The sequence below is a fragment of the Stegastes partitus genome, unplaced genomic scaffold, assembly GCF_000690725.1.
Source record: "Stegastes partitus isolate 25-593 unplaced genomic scaffold, Stegastes_partitus-1.0.2 Scaffold595, whole genome shotgun sequence".
NCBI classification, from domain to species: Eukaryota; Metazoa; Chordata; class Actinopteri; family Pomacentridae; genus Stegastes; species Stegastes partitus.
The window spans coordinates 49,304-62,064 of NW_007578326.1; the positions used below are offsets into that span (position 1 = coordinate 49,304).

General features: G+C 43.2%; 1 protein-coding gene across 1 annotated transcript in view; it reads left to right on the forward strand.

Moving 5' to 3' along the window:
• The first annotated feature begins 4,487 nt into the window (after positions 1-4,487).
• pou2f2b (POU class 2 homeobox 2b) overlaps positions 4,488-12,761 on the forward strand; it is a 20,716-nt gene continuing 12,442 nt past the window's right edge. Inside the window, exons 1-10 of the mRNA XM_008289131.1 lie at positions 4,488-4,639; positions 9,300-9,365; positions 9,523-9,557; positions 9,842-9,898; positions 10,928-11,047; positions 11,222-11,569; positions 11,890-11,995; positions 12,106-12,197; positions 12,289-12,453; positions 12,573-12,714. Coding sequence (XP_008287353.1) covers positions 4,585-4,639; positions 9,300-9,365; positions 9,523-9,557; positions 9,842-9,898; positions 10,928-11,047; positions 11,222-11,569; positions 11,890-11,995; positions 12,106-12,197; positions 12,289-12,453; positions 12,573-12,714 — 1,186 coding nt within the window. The 5' untranslated portion in view covers positions 4,488-4,584. The remainder of the gene's footprint in view (positions 4,640-9,299; positions 9,366-9,522; positions 9,558-9,841; positions 9,899-10,927; positions 11,048-11,221; positions 11,570-11,889; positions 11,996-12,105; positions 12,198-12,288; positions 12,454-12,572; positions 12,715-12,761) is intronic.

Here is a 12,761-nt window from a genome sequence, read left to right on the forward strand (position 1 = left end):
TGAGAGAGGGAGGTGCGATTATTGTCTTGTCGGGAGTCAGAGGAATCGATCGGCCCAGAAATATGAGGCGCGAGAAAGAGCCGCTGTGTCAGATACAATAACCACCCGCTCCCGGGGGCTTACACACACACACACACACACACACACACACACACACACACATAAAACACAACATACAGACACGTACCCATATTCGACACGAACATACACATTTATTTGGTTCGACGCAAGTGCAGATACTGACATGCACACACACTCGTACCATCTTTCTTTTTCATTAGCACGACGCACAAACATTCCTCTTCTTCTGTGGTGGAGGAGAGTGGTGAGGCAGCCCAATCATCTACATGCTTTGATCTGAGATAAAGCACAGAAGTAGATCTGTTCTGATCATTCTTCATGCACAGATAAAGGGCAAGGCGAGGAAAATCGCTCACACACCTTTCACTCACGTAGCTATAAACAGACATAAACGCATACATGCACGCACACGCCACACACACACACTCACACTGAGACCTTTCACTGCTGTTGCCTGGCAACGTGGCCAAGTGTCCAATCCGAGCAGAGAACAGTGGCCAGTGATGTCACAGCTGCTGCTGACCAGCAGGTCTGAGAGAGGAAGGGAGAGACAGGGAGGAAGAGAAAGTTTGAATTGACGAAAGGAAAGGGGGAAGGTCGCATAAAAAAAAAAGTGGGGAGATGATGAGAGGGTTTGAAGGAAGAGAGGCAGAGTAGGTGAAAAACAGGCCGAGGTGACTAAAAGGACAGTCGGACAAAAAGAAGCCCCCAAAACTACGTTTGTGATAATTGAATTACTCCCATCTGTTTGTATTTTCCTAGGGAAAGTATGACATCTAATGCCACATAATAGCCTTCTCTGTCAGTGTCAGTGAGCGGTTTGTTGTAGAGTGGCCTCAGTGCTCCTTGAGCCAGTGATGAAGGCCGCCAATCTCTCCCTGCAGACCCTTTACTCCTGTGCCAAAAGAAGAAGAAGAAGGAGAGGGTGAGATGAGCGAAGATAAAGATTTGAGCTTCAACCTTGGGAGCGCCGTGGGAGAGAGCGGTGTCTGTCTAGACAAACCCGGCTCCCTATGGGCTGCCGAGATGATATAGAGAGGAGGGGAATGGTGTGAAAGAAGGATGGAGGTGCAGAGGGGCCAGAGGAAAAGGAGCAATTGATAGGTATTAGGACAGGAGAGGAATAGGTGTTGTAAAGGTGTAGGTGGCTGAGATGGTGCTGGTCCCAGGGTAGCCAACAGTGTGAGTGTGTTTTAGCCCCTGCTGCTTCTCATACAAAACCTCAACCTCTGTAGTCTCCACAGTGCTAGACCTACTGTTTATAATCCTGCGACTCCTCATGGGGCTACACCTGCACTCACACACACAGACACACACACACACACACCTATACATTGACTTTATTTTAAATCTCTCACCTTGTATAATAGAGTCTTGCTGTTGGGCTGTGTATAGGATTTGTTGGGTCCATCACTGTACCGTGCTCTGTCCCCGTCTATAAGAAGAGGAATATGATGGATTATATGAATTAGAGCCAGTGTGTGCTCCAGGCCTGAGGCTGCACTAGATATAGGAGGGCCGAGCCATGGAGGATACTGAACTGGTTTGGAGACCTCTGAATTGTCCCTGCAATGACCTATTATACACGCTGTCTCCTCCCACCTTCTTTACCCCCAGCTAACATGTTTTCTCCAATCTTTTTATTCTTCTTCCTTTATTGCGCACCTTCATTCCTGTCACTCTTTCTCAGCTCCTTCATTTCTTCCTTTTTTTTTTTCCTCTTTACTGTTCCTCTGTTCCTCTTTCTCTTTCTCTCTCTCTCTTAGTAACCCCCAATCCTGCCTCCCTGCCTCTCCCTCACGCTCTGACAGTGGAGTGATTGATGGTGCTCTAGAGGCCTCAGCCTCCTCCCATCCTCCTCCCCGGAGCCCCACTATCAGATTGTGTGCATGTATATAGATGTGTGTTTTTATTTTGTTACAAACACAACTTCTAGTGGTGACGGACACACACTCTGCATAAACATATTCCTAAATAGTAACTAATCAAAAAAGATGCTCAGCTGTTCACTTGGATGTTTTTTTAATTTTTTTTATTTTCAGTGTTAATATTTTAAAAAAAAAAAAATTACAATGCGATATGACTTAAGTTGTGATACATTTGCTGCTCGCCCAATATCATCTCAATGACGATGCTGGAGTGTTGCTAGGTCTGGTCTCCATGGTAACCAAGGCTCAGACCTCCTTGGGGCAGCAAGGCCCCCCATGGCCATGAACTGTACAACACACTTACACAAAGCACACAGATTCACCAGCCACCTATTGGGGCTACTCAAACAGCTATGCATTCTGCATTCACACACACACACACACACACACAAAGAGACACACACAAAGAGACACACTTTGGTACTTATGTTGGTAGATTGGGGTTTGAACAAAGGTCACGGCCAAAGCCAGGCTGCCCACATGACCTGTGACCCGGAGAACCGCCCCCTCCCCGACACGCAGTCTGTCACTGTCCTTGGACAAGCCCAGCCAATCCACAAAGACACTCACTCACTGTCCCCACTGATTACTTACAGACAGACAAACAAATACGCTGTTCAGCTCTAATGAAGGCAGAAACATGATCATGTACATAATCTTGCCAGATGAACCGGCAAAACTGAAGATTTGTCAGAGGCCTTGAGTCTTTGTTGGTGACCTGTCGGTACCTGACTGTGGCATTCGGTGTTTGTTTGATAAGAACTATGAAACTGAAAGCACTGGCAAAGAAAGTCTAGCAAGGACTGGCATGATTATATTCACTGTGAATTAATCTGCAGGTAATTTTCTAAACGAATTAATGAATTGTTTATCTATAAAATGTGGTTAATTAGGGGAAATCATTTCAACAGTGAAGGTTACAGCCTTCACAGCAAAGAAAAACAGCAACTCTTCATATTTTTGAAGTTTTCCATTTGCTGCTTTCACTTGAAAAAGACCAAAATGGATTATTACCATGGTTACCACATGGTTTTTTTTTGTTTTATTTCATTTTATTGAATTGATGAATTGGTTCGTCATTTCACCTGAATACAGCTTTTTGACAAAAAGGTTTGTGTCAGTTTGTGGGAAAACTCTGATCGACCTTTACATGCTGATGTTATCTTCATGGTGAATATATGATTAAATAGTCGGAGCATCAGTCTTTCATATGTACTTTAGGACAGATTTAAAAACAACAACAACAACAAAAACATGTCTCCGTATAACAGCACCTCCAGTGCAGCGCTGAATCAACTTCTTCCTGAGCGTCTATCCGGGAGTACATTGGGCTGTTGTAAATCACCACATAAAGTATTTATAAGGTTAAACTTGGGAACTCTGCTGCCGTTAGCTTTTGAATTAGTGTACTCGGACCAAGGGAGAAGGACGGGGGGTGGGGGGTGTTGATGAGCGGTCTACCACAATTTCTCTCCTGTGGCTGGAACCTGTTCAGGTTTTGACATTCAAGAGTGCCACCTAGTGGTCACTTCATGCTACTGCCAGAGCATTCACCTCGACACATTCAGATCTGGAAATGCAGGTCTTACTTCTGCTGAAACATTCTGCTCTCGCAAGATCATTTAAGACTTGTTTTGTGCTCGGCATTTTAATCCCAGTGGGTTACATCGATAACGGCTGCTTTATCTACAACGTTCCACTTTCACGCCACATCTACCCATCACGTGTACAGATTCACGGTGTGGGTTTATGTGGTATATCGCTGTGCAGCCCACAGTGTGGCGTGGTCAGTGGTACAGTCAGTGATTGTGACTGACTTTTTCCTTCCGCTCGGGTTAGAGTGGAGCCGTGTGTGTGTTAAACTTAGCTGAGGATGTCTCACATATTCTCCTGTCGGCGACGACCTCCCTCGACAGACCACCTTACACCCACAGACGTACGTGCTGATGGCAACACTCGGTTCAGACGCAAACACGGCCGTGGCCAGGGTCTTAACTCAGGGGAAACAAAAGCAGAGAACTAGTTAAAATGCTCAGTTGAGTTTTTGAATATACGACGGATCACACATTAGACAAATCTTCGGTCAGAACGTCAAAGCTGCTGTTTTTCTCTCGCATGTGTGAGTAAGGGAGCGTGTGTGTGAGTGTGTGTTTCCAGCCGCGCCATCACTTTCCGACGGTACCAGTCATCCCCCTCTTTTTCACCTCATCTATCTGTTCAATCTCCTCACTCACTCACCCTCCCACTCTCTAACCTCTTGCGTGTCCCCCTTTCTTCTTCTTCTTCTTTTTCTTCTTTCTTTCTTTTTTTTTTTTAATCTTGTATTTTTCTCTCCTTTAAGTTCCTACTCTTTTGAGGCTTACTTCCTGTTGTGTTGCAGGATGTGGGGAGGAGGTGTGGCTTTGGGGGTGTGGACTGTCACTGAGTGTGTGTGAGAGACAGAAAAGAGGGAGGGAGAGTAATTCTCTCAACCATATGATTTAATACACTCCTCCTTTTGGTTAGAGAGCGACAGAGAGAGGGTGAGTGAGTGAGAGTTTTTCTTTAGGTAGCGCACACACACTCTCACACAGATATGACGAAGACAGCAGCAATAGCAGCAAAGGACTTCTCCAGTATGTGGTTGCCAGGTGAGTGACTGTCTGTGCAGCCCTCTCTTTATTCTGGCCTTCATTTACCAAGACCAATTAAGCTTTGCTAAAGGGAACTGTGTGTGTGTGTTATGTGTGTGTGAGTGTGTGTGTGTGAGAGCGAAAAAGAACTGTGTCTCTGCTGCTGATTAAAGCCACTGGGTCTAACAAGCTCAGCTAATTAGACAACATCAAAGGGTGAGAGGTGGTACGCAGCGAACGATGTGAAAGGATGGAGGGATGGATGGATGAGTGGACGCCTGTCGCAGGCAGAGGGAAAGGTCAGACACCTCACCAACTCGTAGCATGCCTCTGTGTGTGTGTGTGTGTTTCTGTGTGTGTGTGTCAACTGAATATTGGATGCCAAATAAGCTTGAGAAGAATACAGTAAACATTTTTTTTTTTTAAAGTCAGTTGTAAAATACTACTAATGAAAAAATCAATGTTGGCGCTTGTATGTCTCACCGGTGTTTTTCTGTGCTGTGATAATGGTTCATTTGTTATCATTAACACCTTTTCTTCTAGCTGATAAGCACTGCAGCACTGTTGCATTAGTGTACAGATGGTGTCTTCCTATGTAACTTTGAAAATAACTTTGAGTGTGCTTCATAAAAAGGTTGCACTGATTATTACTTTGCTAATTTTCAAAGCTAAAATTTTGGTCAATAAATTTAAAACACACCCTAAATGCACTTAGATTAAATGATAATTGTTTTTCAACACAGGCAGATGTGCAAAAGAGGAAATGCTTGAAATGGTCCTTTTTTTATTTAAACGTAATTTGAAAAAAAAAAAATACAGGGAAGTACAGTGTGGCTGTTTTTTGCCCTGCGGCCTCGTTTTGGTGGTCAATTTAAGCTGAGAGAAGTGGCAAACATTATTTCAGTTGACCGATGACAGTGGGCTGTTGGCTGACTCACCAGTTACTAGAAATTCATTTTTAAATGTCAGTTAGCTCATATACCTCACGATTAGGTGTCATGATACATATACAAAAAAAAAAAAAAGAAGATACAACTTTGTTTGATGACCTATTTAGCACAAGATGACTCATGGCCTAAAATTCACCACCACACTTCTTGGCCCGATGTGGTCATCGCTGTGACCTCAGACAACTTGCTGTGAACAAGGTGAACCATTCTGCTGGTAGTGTGTGAGCCAAGTTTAGGTTTTGTTTACCCTGCTCAGCAGTTTTGTTAATTAAAGAAATAATTGAGGAGAGAATATTAGGATTATTAAGTGTTGAATTTGGCTCCACAATGACATTTTAATTAATAGTATAGTTTATGTATTCCTGCTTGCCGTCACTTACAACCTCATTCATTTGATCAAAGTGCATCAATACAATAAGTGACAACAATATTTTACACTGGCCCAGAATTCTACATACAGTTTAAACTATCAGACTTTTTCTGTCAGGTGACGATTAGCTTATGAAGACATTACGTATGGTCTTTTTATTTTTTAAATTTCTGTTCAGGCAGTGTTGTCTGTCTGTATTTCAGCAGCATCTGCTTATTTCACAAGGATATTTATGAGATCCTATTTAGCATTTAAGTAATTTTAAAAAATTAAAATAACCTATATTTGATAAAACAACCAAGAATGACGGCAGCACAGACAATTGTGAAATGAAATTATGAAATGTCACAGCCTTGCTGGTCAGCCAGCTACTGTGTGACGTCTCACATTTTTTCTTTAGCTTCTCACCTTATCAGTTAATGCCTGTTTTTGTTCTTAAATTACTCTAGTATTTTTCTCTTATCATTATAATCATAAAATATAGACTTTAACTTGTTGCCTCATTGTCATATAGTTGTGTATTTGGTGTTGGCGACTCTTTGACACTCAGTTTTACATGGACGACGTTTTTTTGTAGTCAGAATCGGCACCTTACAGCATTGCTTGGTTTTTCAAATCTGTAGTTAGTAAGTTTGATCACTCCAGTTTCCAGACACCCCCCTTGGCACTGGGGTTGTGTCCTGAATCAGGAAGTGGGGTGAGGGGTGGTGGTTCAGGGTGGTTGCAACGGAGTTTCATCTCGGCCAAATACCCAGAGGAGAATAACAGAAACAGTCCAGACTGAGCACAGACACCGTTGTTCCTTGTTCCTTTCTATTGCATCATTTATTCATGACAAAGGATTATACAGCATTAAATTTGTTCTGTTTAAGATACAGTGAGTACGGTGAAGCGCATTGGTCTCATAGGGTGAATAAAACCCTGAGCTTTGCTATAAGATTAGCATTCGCTGTAACAGCTTAATGATGAACGAGTCTGTAATTAAACTTTCTGCACTTTAAAAAAAAAAAAAAGTTTCTCATCCCTATGGCAAATAAAGTTTTAAGCCCATGAGCAAAAACAAAACAGGAGGTCATTTTTAAAATTCCAACCTCTCATTCTGATGCACATTTAGTCACAACTGTACTAAAACTGGAAAAAGAAAAGCGCTCATTACATGTAGCTCTGCTTAATCTTGTGTGGAATTAGCTGTGAGCTTGTGTATGCAGCAGTTTGCTGTAGAAGAGAGGAAGGTTTTAAAAGACAGAGTGAAAGAGAGAGTGAGAGAGAGCAGGCTAATATTAATAGCCCCGCTGACAGTAAGTGTTGGGTTTAGCACTCTGCGTTCAACCCGGCACAAGGGGAAGTCGGGAGGGGAAGTGAGAAAAAGACACAGCATCTTGATATACTGTCCCATCACTGTATTACTGACCACATTATCCACCATGCTACTGTCTGTAGGCCATCTTGAACCATGAATCAACATACACCTTACGTGAGTGTCCTGTGAGCAGGAGGTGCAGCACAAGAGGCAGCACTTTGGGAGCTTCAGCTGCTTTATGAGTTTCGTGTCATTTTATATAGTAGATTTTGGTTTTGCACCGCCACACACAGAAGATGTGGATGTAACATAGCCTGATGTGACGAATGTGATGGTGTGTTGTAGGTTTTGTTGAGTGTTGTCATTTCTTCAACATTACAAAAAAAAAAAAAAGAAAAGAAAAAGTTTTGTGGGTGTTTAGAGGAAGATGTTATTTCGGTGCATAATCAGTGGTTTCTCACTGCAAATTGAGCAACACTGGACAGTTTTTGGGTTTCAGTAATAGCCAAATATATAACACCAGACGGGTGCCGCGTGTAATGTTGGAATGACCACAAGCTGACCGTAACAGTAAATTTACCAGATGTTTGCATCCGCATGTGTGGTGGCCAAATTATCTTAGGATTTCTGAGGGAAATTCTGTAGTCAGTGTGTGTGTGTGTGTGTGTGTGTGTTGTAGCCAGTGTGGCGGCAGAGTTGATCATCACTTCCCCCTTCCTCCTCCCTCCCCCCCAAAAAAGACGTCCACTGCTCTCACATCTGTTTCAACTAAAACCATCGCGTTTGTGCCGCTGAATGTGCTTCCGATGAGGGAGCGCCTCTTTATTTATAAGTCCTTGTCTTTTCTTTTTTTTTTAATGATTGCACTCAACTAATAGCTTGGTAATTTCAAATTGGCATCAGGTCAGCGGTGGTCAGTGGAGCAGGTTTGTCATCCACTCCATGTGCCACTACTGCCCCCCAATGGTGAAGTCCATGTCTGACCACTTGCTTGTTGGAACCGCAGAAACACAGTATAGGTGTGTTTTAGTGTTACGTGTTGATGAACGCAATAAGTTGCATTTTTCCATGTTGTGAGTGACATCTGCAGCATGAGAAACAGAAGGATGAAGAATGGAGAGAGAGAGCGAGAGAGAGGAGTGAAAGAGGAGAGAGAAAAAGGAGGAGGGAGACGGAGGGTTTATTATGCAGGTGGGAGATATAATTAGTTGGTCGTTGGGCAGATTTGCATGTTCTCACAAAAGGGAAGTAGCTGTGTGTGTGTGTGTGTGTGTGTGTGTGTGTGTGTTTCAGAAACAGAACAAGAGAGGTGAAAAGGTTTCAAGTGGACACAACATAAAGTTTTGTTACAGTTTGTGGCTTCACACAAATCAAAAGGGCTTTTCAAATGAGATAATCCCACTGAGTGATTACTAAAGGCAAAACTGCTACACACACACACACACACACACACACACACACAGAGGAGGATACAGACATGTAAATAACTGCACGCTTGTGTGTTCGCTCTAAACTCTCCTCACATCATCTGCATTCCGATCTTTCCTGCGCTCTTTGCTGCCCTTGTGTGTTTGTGCGATAAGCAGAATTAGGACCTCCATGCACTACTGCTGCCACTGGGACTGTCCCAATACAGTATCAACCAGGATGTGATGTGGTCTTGAGTGACACACAATGCGAGACATTTTAAGTAGCAAGTCACTCCCACGAAAAAGTGTTGAGTTTAAATTTAGAACAAGTAAACACCTTGGGTCAACCTACTCTTATGTTAAACCAGCTACTGGAAACAATGAATGAATGTGGGTTGTGTTCAGCTTGTGAATGATTCAGACACTCTTGCTTGGTTTACAGTGTGTAGGCCCAATCTGTGACCTGAAAACAGTCAACCCTAACCTATCTAAAAAATCAACGCCCTGGCCATCCTCTTTCCCCTTTTGTCATCTAGATTGTCATCAATGTCTATTATTCTGCCTTCATCTGCACTTTTTTTTTTTGGTCTGACGCATATTAAAGTATCCGCCTGACTGACTTATTTATCTGTGTGTTTTCCTGTTACAGATATCAGAATGTCAAAGGCAGTAGAGGTTGAGAAAGTCGGGGCTGACTCACCACTGGAGGGCACAGGTAAGATGTGTCGGTGTAGGGGGGCAGCAAATAAACACGCACAAAACCGTTCATGTTATATGTAAAAATGTGCACGCGCATGACATCGGAAATTAGAGTCGTGCATAGGCTGTGAGGAAGATGTGCTCTCTCACCTTTTCCTCTCCCTCCCACACAGATTCAGAACGGAATGGACCTGAATCAAATCACCAGGTACTTGTGACTTTCATGATTTTTTACATTCAGCTACCATGTCTTTCACATACATGATAAATCCACTAAAAAAAAAAGATAAATTATTATTTTCTTCACCTGCTGACTCCTCGTTATTTTTGCAAGTTTTATAGTGAAAGAATGCCAGTCGCAATTTAGCAAATTTTTTTTGCGCTTAAAAATTCAGCGATATCATCAACAAAGAAAAGCCACAATAGATATAATATAGGGCATTTAAATTAATTTCGTAATTCCTGAGGTTGTGTGTGATTCTCCTCTTCTAGGCTCAGTCAATGAAAGTCAGCTCCTTTCCTCTGTCACCCAACCTGAGCAGCAGCAAAGTGAGTGTGCAATTGTGTGAGACTCCGCGCTACTCAACTGCCTGTGCATGTCTGTGCCGAGGCCTGTGTTTGTGCATCTTTTGTCTCTTAACGTCGCACACTAGGCTTATTGACAGTGTGGCTGCCTTAGCTTTGTGCTCGTTTCTATGCAGTGAATTGCTCTTTTGTGGCGTTCGACGTTGAGGTTGATAATGTGTCGACTCTCCGCCCGGCCTAGAGAGTAAACAGATTCACAACGAGCAGAGGAGTGTGATGGCACTCTGCCTCCGAATTGAAATAAATCTATAACATTACTTTTCACCCAGAGTTAAAATCTTCCTAATTTGCATACCACAAGAGATATGCAAATCCGTGAGCTGGAAAAAGGCCCCCCCCTCTGCTTGTTTAAACATGCCTGGTCCTGGGAGAAACAACCTTTGTTCAGCCAAAATAAATTATTAGATTCTTATTTTATGAAACCGGCTGGAGACAGATTTCTGATCAGCCTACTAATCTAATGCACACACACTTTAAATAATCTTTAAATAGTTATTACTGGCATTCAAGATTATGACTAATGCGCTTCATTTCTTAAACTTAGTTGAACTGTGATAAGCATTGAGACCCAGACCGACTGTAGCCTCCTCCAACCAAGACTGTAGAGCAGTGAGGATATAATAAAGTTTATTAAGTCAAGGGTTTAAGTAGCCATGACTGTGTCAAACTCTGTCTAAAATAATTTAAACTGTTTTTCGTCTACACATGCTTGTCGATAAAAGTAATTTAATGAAGAGCAGTTACCATTAATTCTGTAAAAAAATACAAAGATTATTACAAACAAGTTTATATTTAATTAATGTCTTCCTATTTCTGGTGATACTTCTCAAACACCAGTGTTGTCATTGGTGTAGGTGTCATTTTTTAAAAATAAATAAATAAATAAATAAAAATTCCTCTTTACATTTTTGCATTTTTAAATAACAAATTATCTCCATTTTTTGGATATTAAATGTTCTTAATTTGCCCCTCCGTCCTCTGTCTTCGCCCCAGAACAAGATGGAGGAATGCGCTGAAATGTCCCCGGCCCTTCCTCCCTCTCACGGCCCGACTCCTTCGCAGACAGCCCTGCAACACACACAGCTCATGCTGACCGGCTCCCAACTAGCAGGGGTGAGACAGACACGCAACATACGCACACAAAAGAAAAACCTTGCTTTGCTTTTTTATCTCGCTTCTTGCTTTTCTTATGCTGCTTTTTTTTTTTTTTTTTTTTTTAAGACTTTGTTTCCTTCCTTGTCTTTCCTGTGCGCTCCTCTCCTCTCCTCTCCTCTTCCTCTTCACCAGTTGACAGCTCTGTTGCCGGCACAGCAGCAGTTGTTGCTGCAGCAGGCTCAGGCGCAACTCCTGGCTGCAGCTGTTCAGCAGTCCAATGCAGCCCATGCAGCTCATGCCGCCCATGCAGCCGCCCAAGCCAATCAGCAAGCTCAGGCAGCTGCAGCAGCAAATCAGCAAGCCCAGCAGCAACAGCAGCAGCAGCAGCAGCAGCAGCAAGCGGGACAAACGGGGCAGCAGGCTCAGCCACAGTCCCAGGGACAGGGACAGAGCACACAGGAACAGACAGTCCAAAGCGTCCCTGTCCCACCTCCTCCACCCCAGCTTACCCTTTCCCAGCCAATTCAGCTTACCGCCCAGGTACCGACTTCCAATAAAAGCCATTTTACGATGTCTTCATAAAGAGGCCGCTAATATTTCACGGAACTATCTTTCTAGCACGTCTGTTGTGTATTTGATGATTCACAGTTTCCACGTTGGGAAAATGCACACATTTGACTTTTCTCCTCTCTGAGTCACGCGATATAACAACAATACACTTTTCATCCTGCTTCTACGAGTTCTGTTCAGCCGAATCTGCTTCTTTTCCTTTTTATATGTGTCTCTAATTTATTTATTTTTTTCTCAGAAATTAAAGAAATGATTGTCTCTGATCTGTTCATTCTCCCTTGATTGAACAGGACATTCAGCAGTTGCTTCAGCTTCAGCAGTTAGTGTTGGTGCCTGGTCACCCACTCCCATCTCCTGCCCAGTTCCTCCTCCCACAGGCACAGCAGGGCCAGCAAGGTGGGCAGGCACTTTTCAAACACAAAAACTTATACTTGTAAACACAAAATCTGCCTTTATTTTAAATCTATTTACACTTGCTAATGCTTCTTCTTCTTCTTTTCTTTCAGGACTCCTTTCAACACCAAATCTTATTCCGCTACCTCAGCAAAACCAAGGGAGCCTGCTCTCTGCTCAAACTAGAATGGGACTCCAAGCACAGGTAGGAGGAAACTTTCATACCTTAGTCAGTGGAAAAGGAAAGTCTGGTATTTGCACCAGTGAAAAATATTTTCACTTTCACTCCTCTACAGCCATCCCCGCTGCAGCGAGATAAGTGTCTGGAGGTGAGTGGCGGTGGAGGCGTGACCACGGTACCCTCAGTGACTGCTCACCCAGAGGAGCCCAGTGACCTGGAGGAACTGGAACAGTTTGCCCGCACTTTCAAACAGAGACGCATCAAACTGGGCTTCACACAGGTAGGAGGAGACAACCACAGCATGTGTGTGTGCGTAGGTGCGTGTGCTAGATACGCTATAGCATTGAATGATGTGTTTTGTCTTGTGTTAAACCGTTTGTTCTTTCGTCTCTCCTCCAGGGTGATGTGGGTTTGGCCATGGGGAAGCTGTATGGCAACGACTTCAGTCAGACCACCATCTCCCGCTTTGAAGCTCTCAACCTAAGCTTTAAGAACATGTGCAAGCTGAAGCCACTGCTGGAGAAATGGCTCAATGATGCAGGTGAGCCCCTCATCGAAACAACAGCACTGAACATTCAGACTATTTAG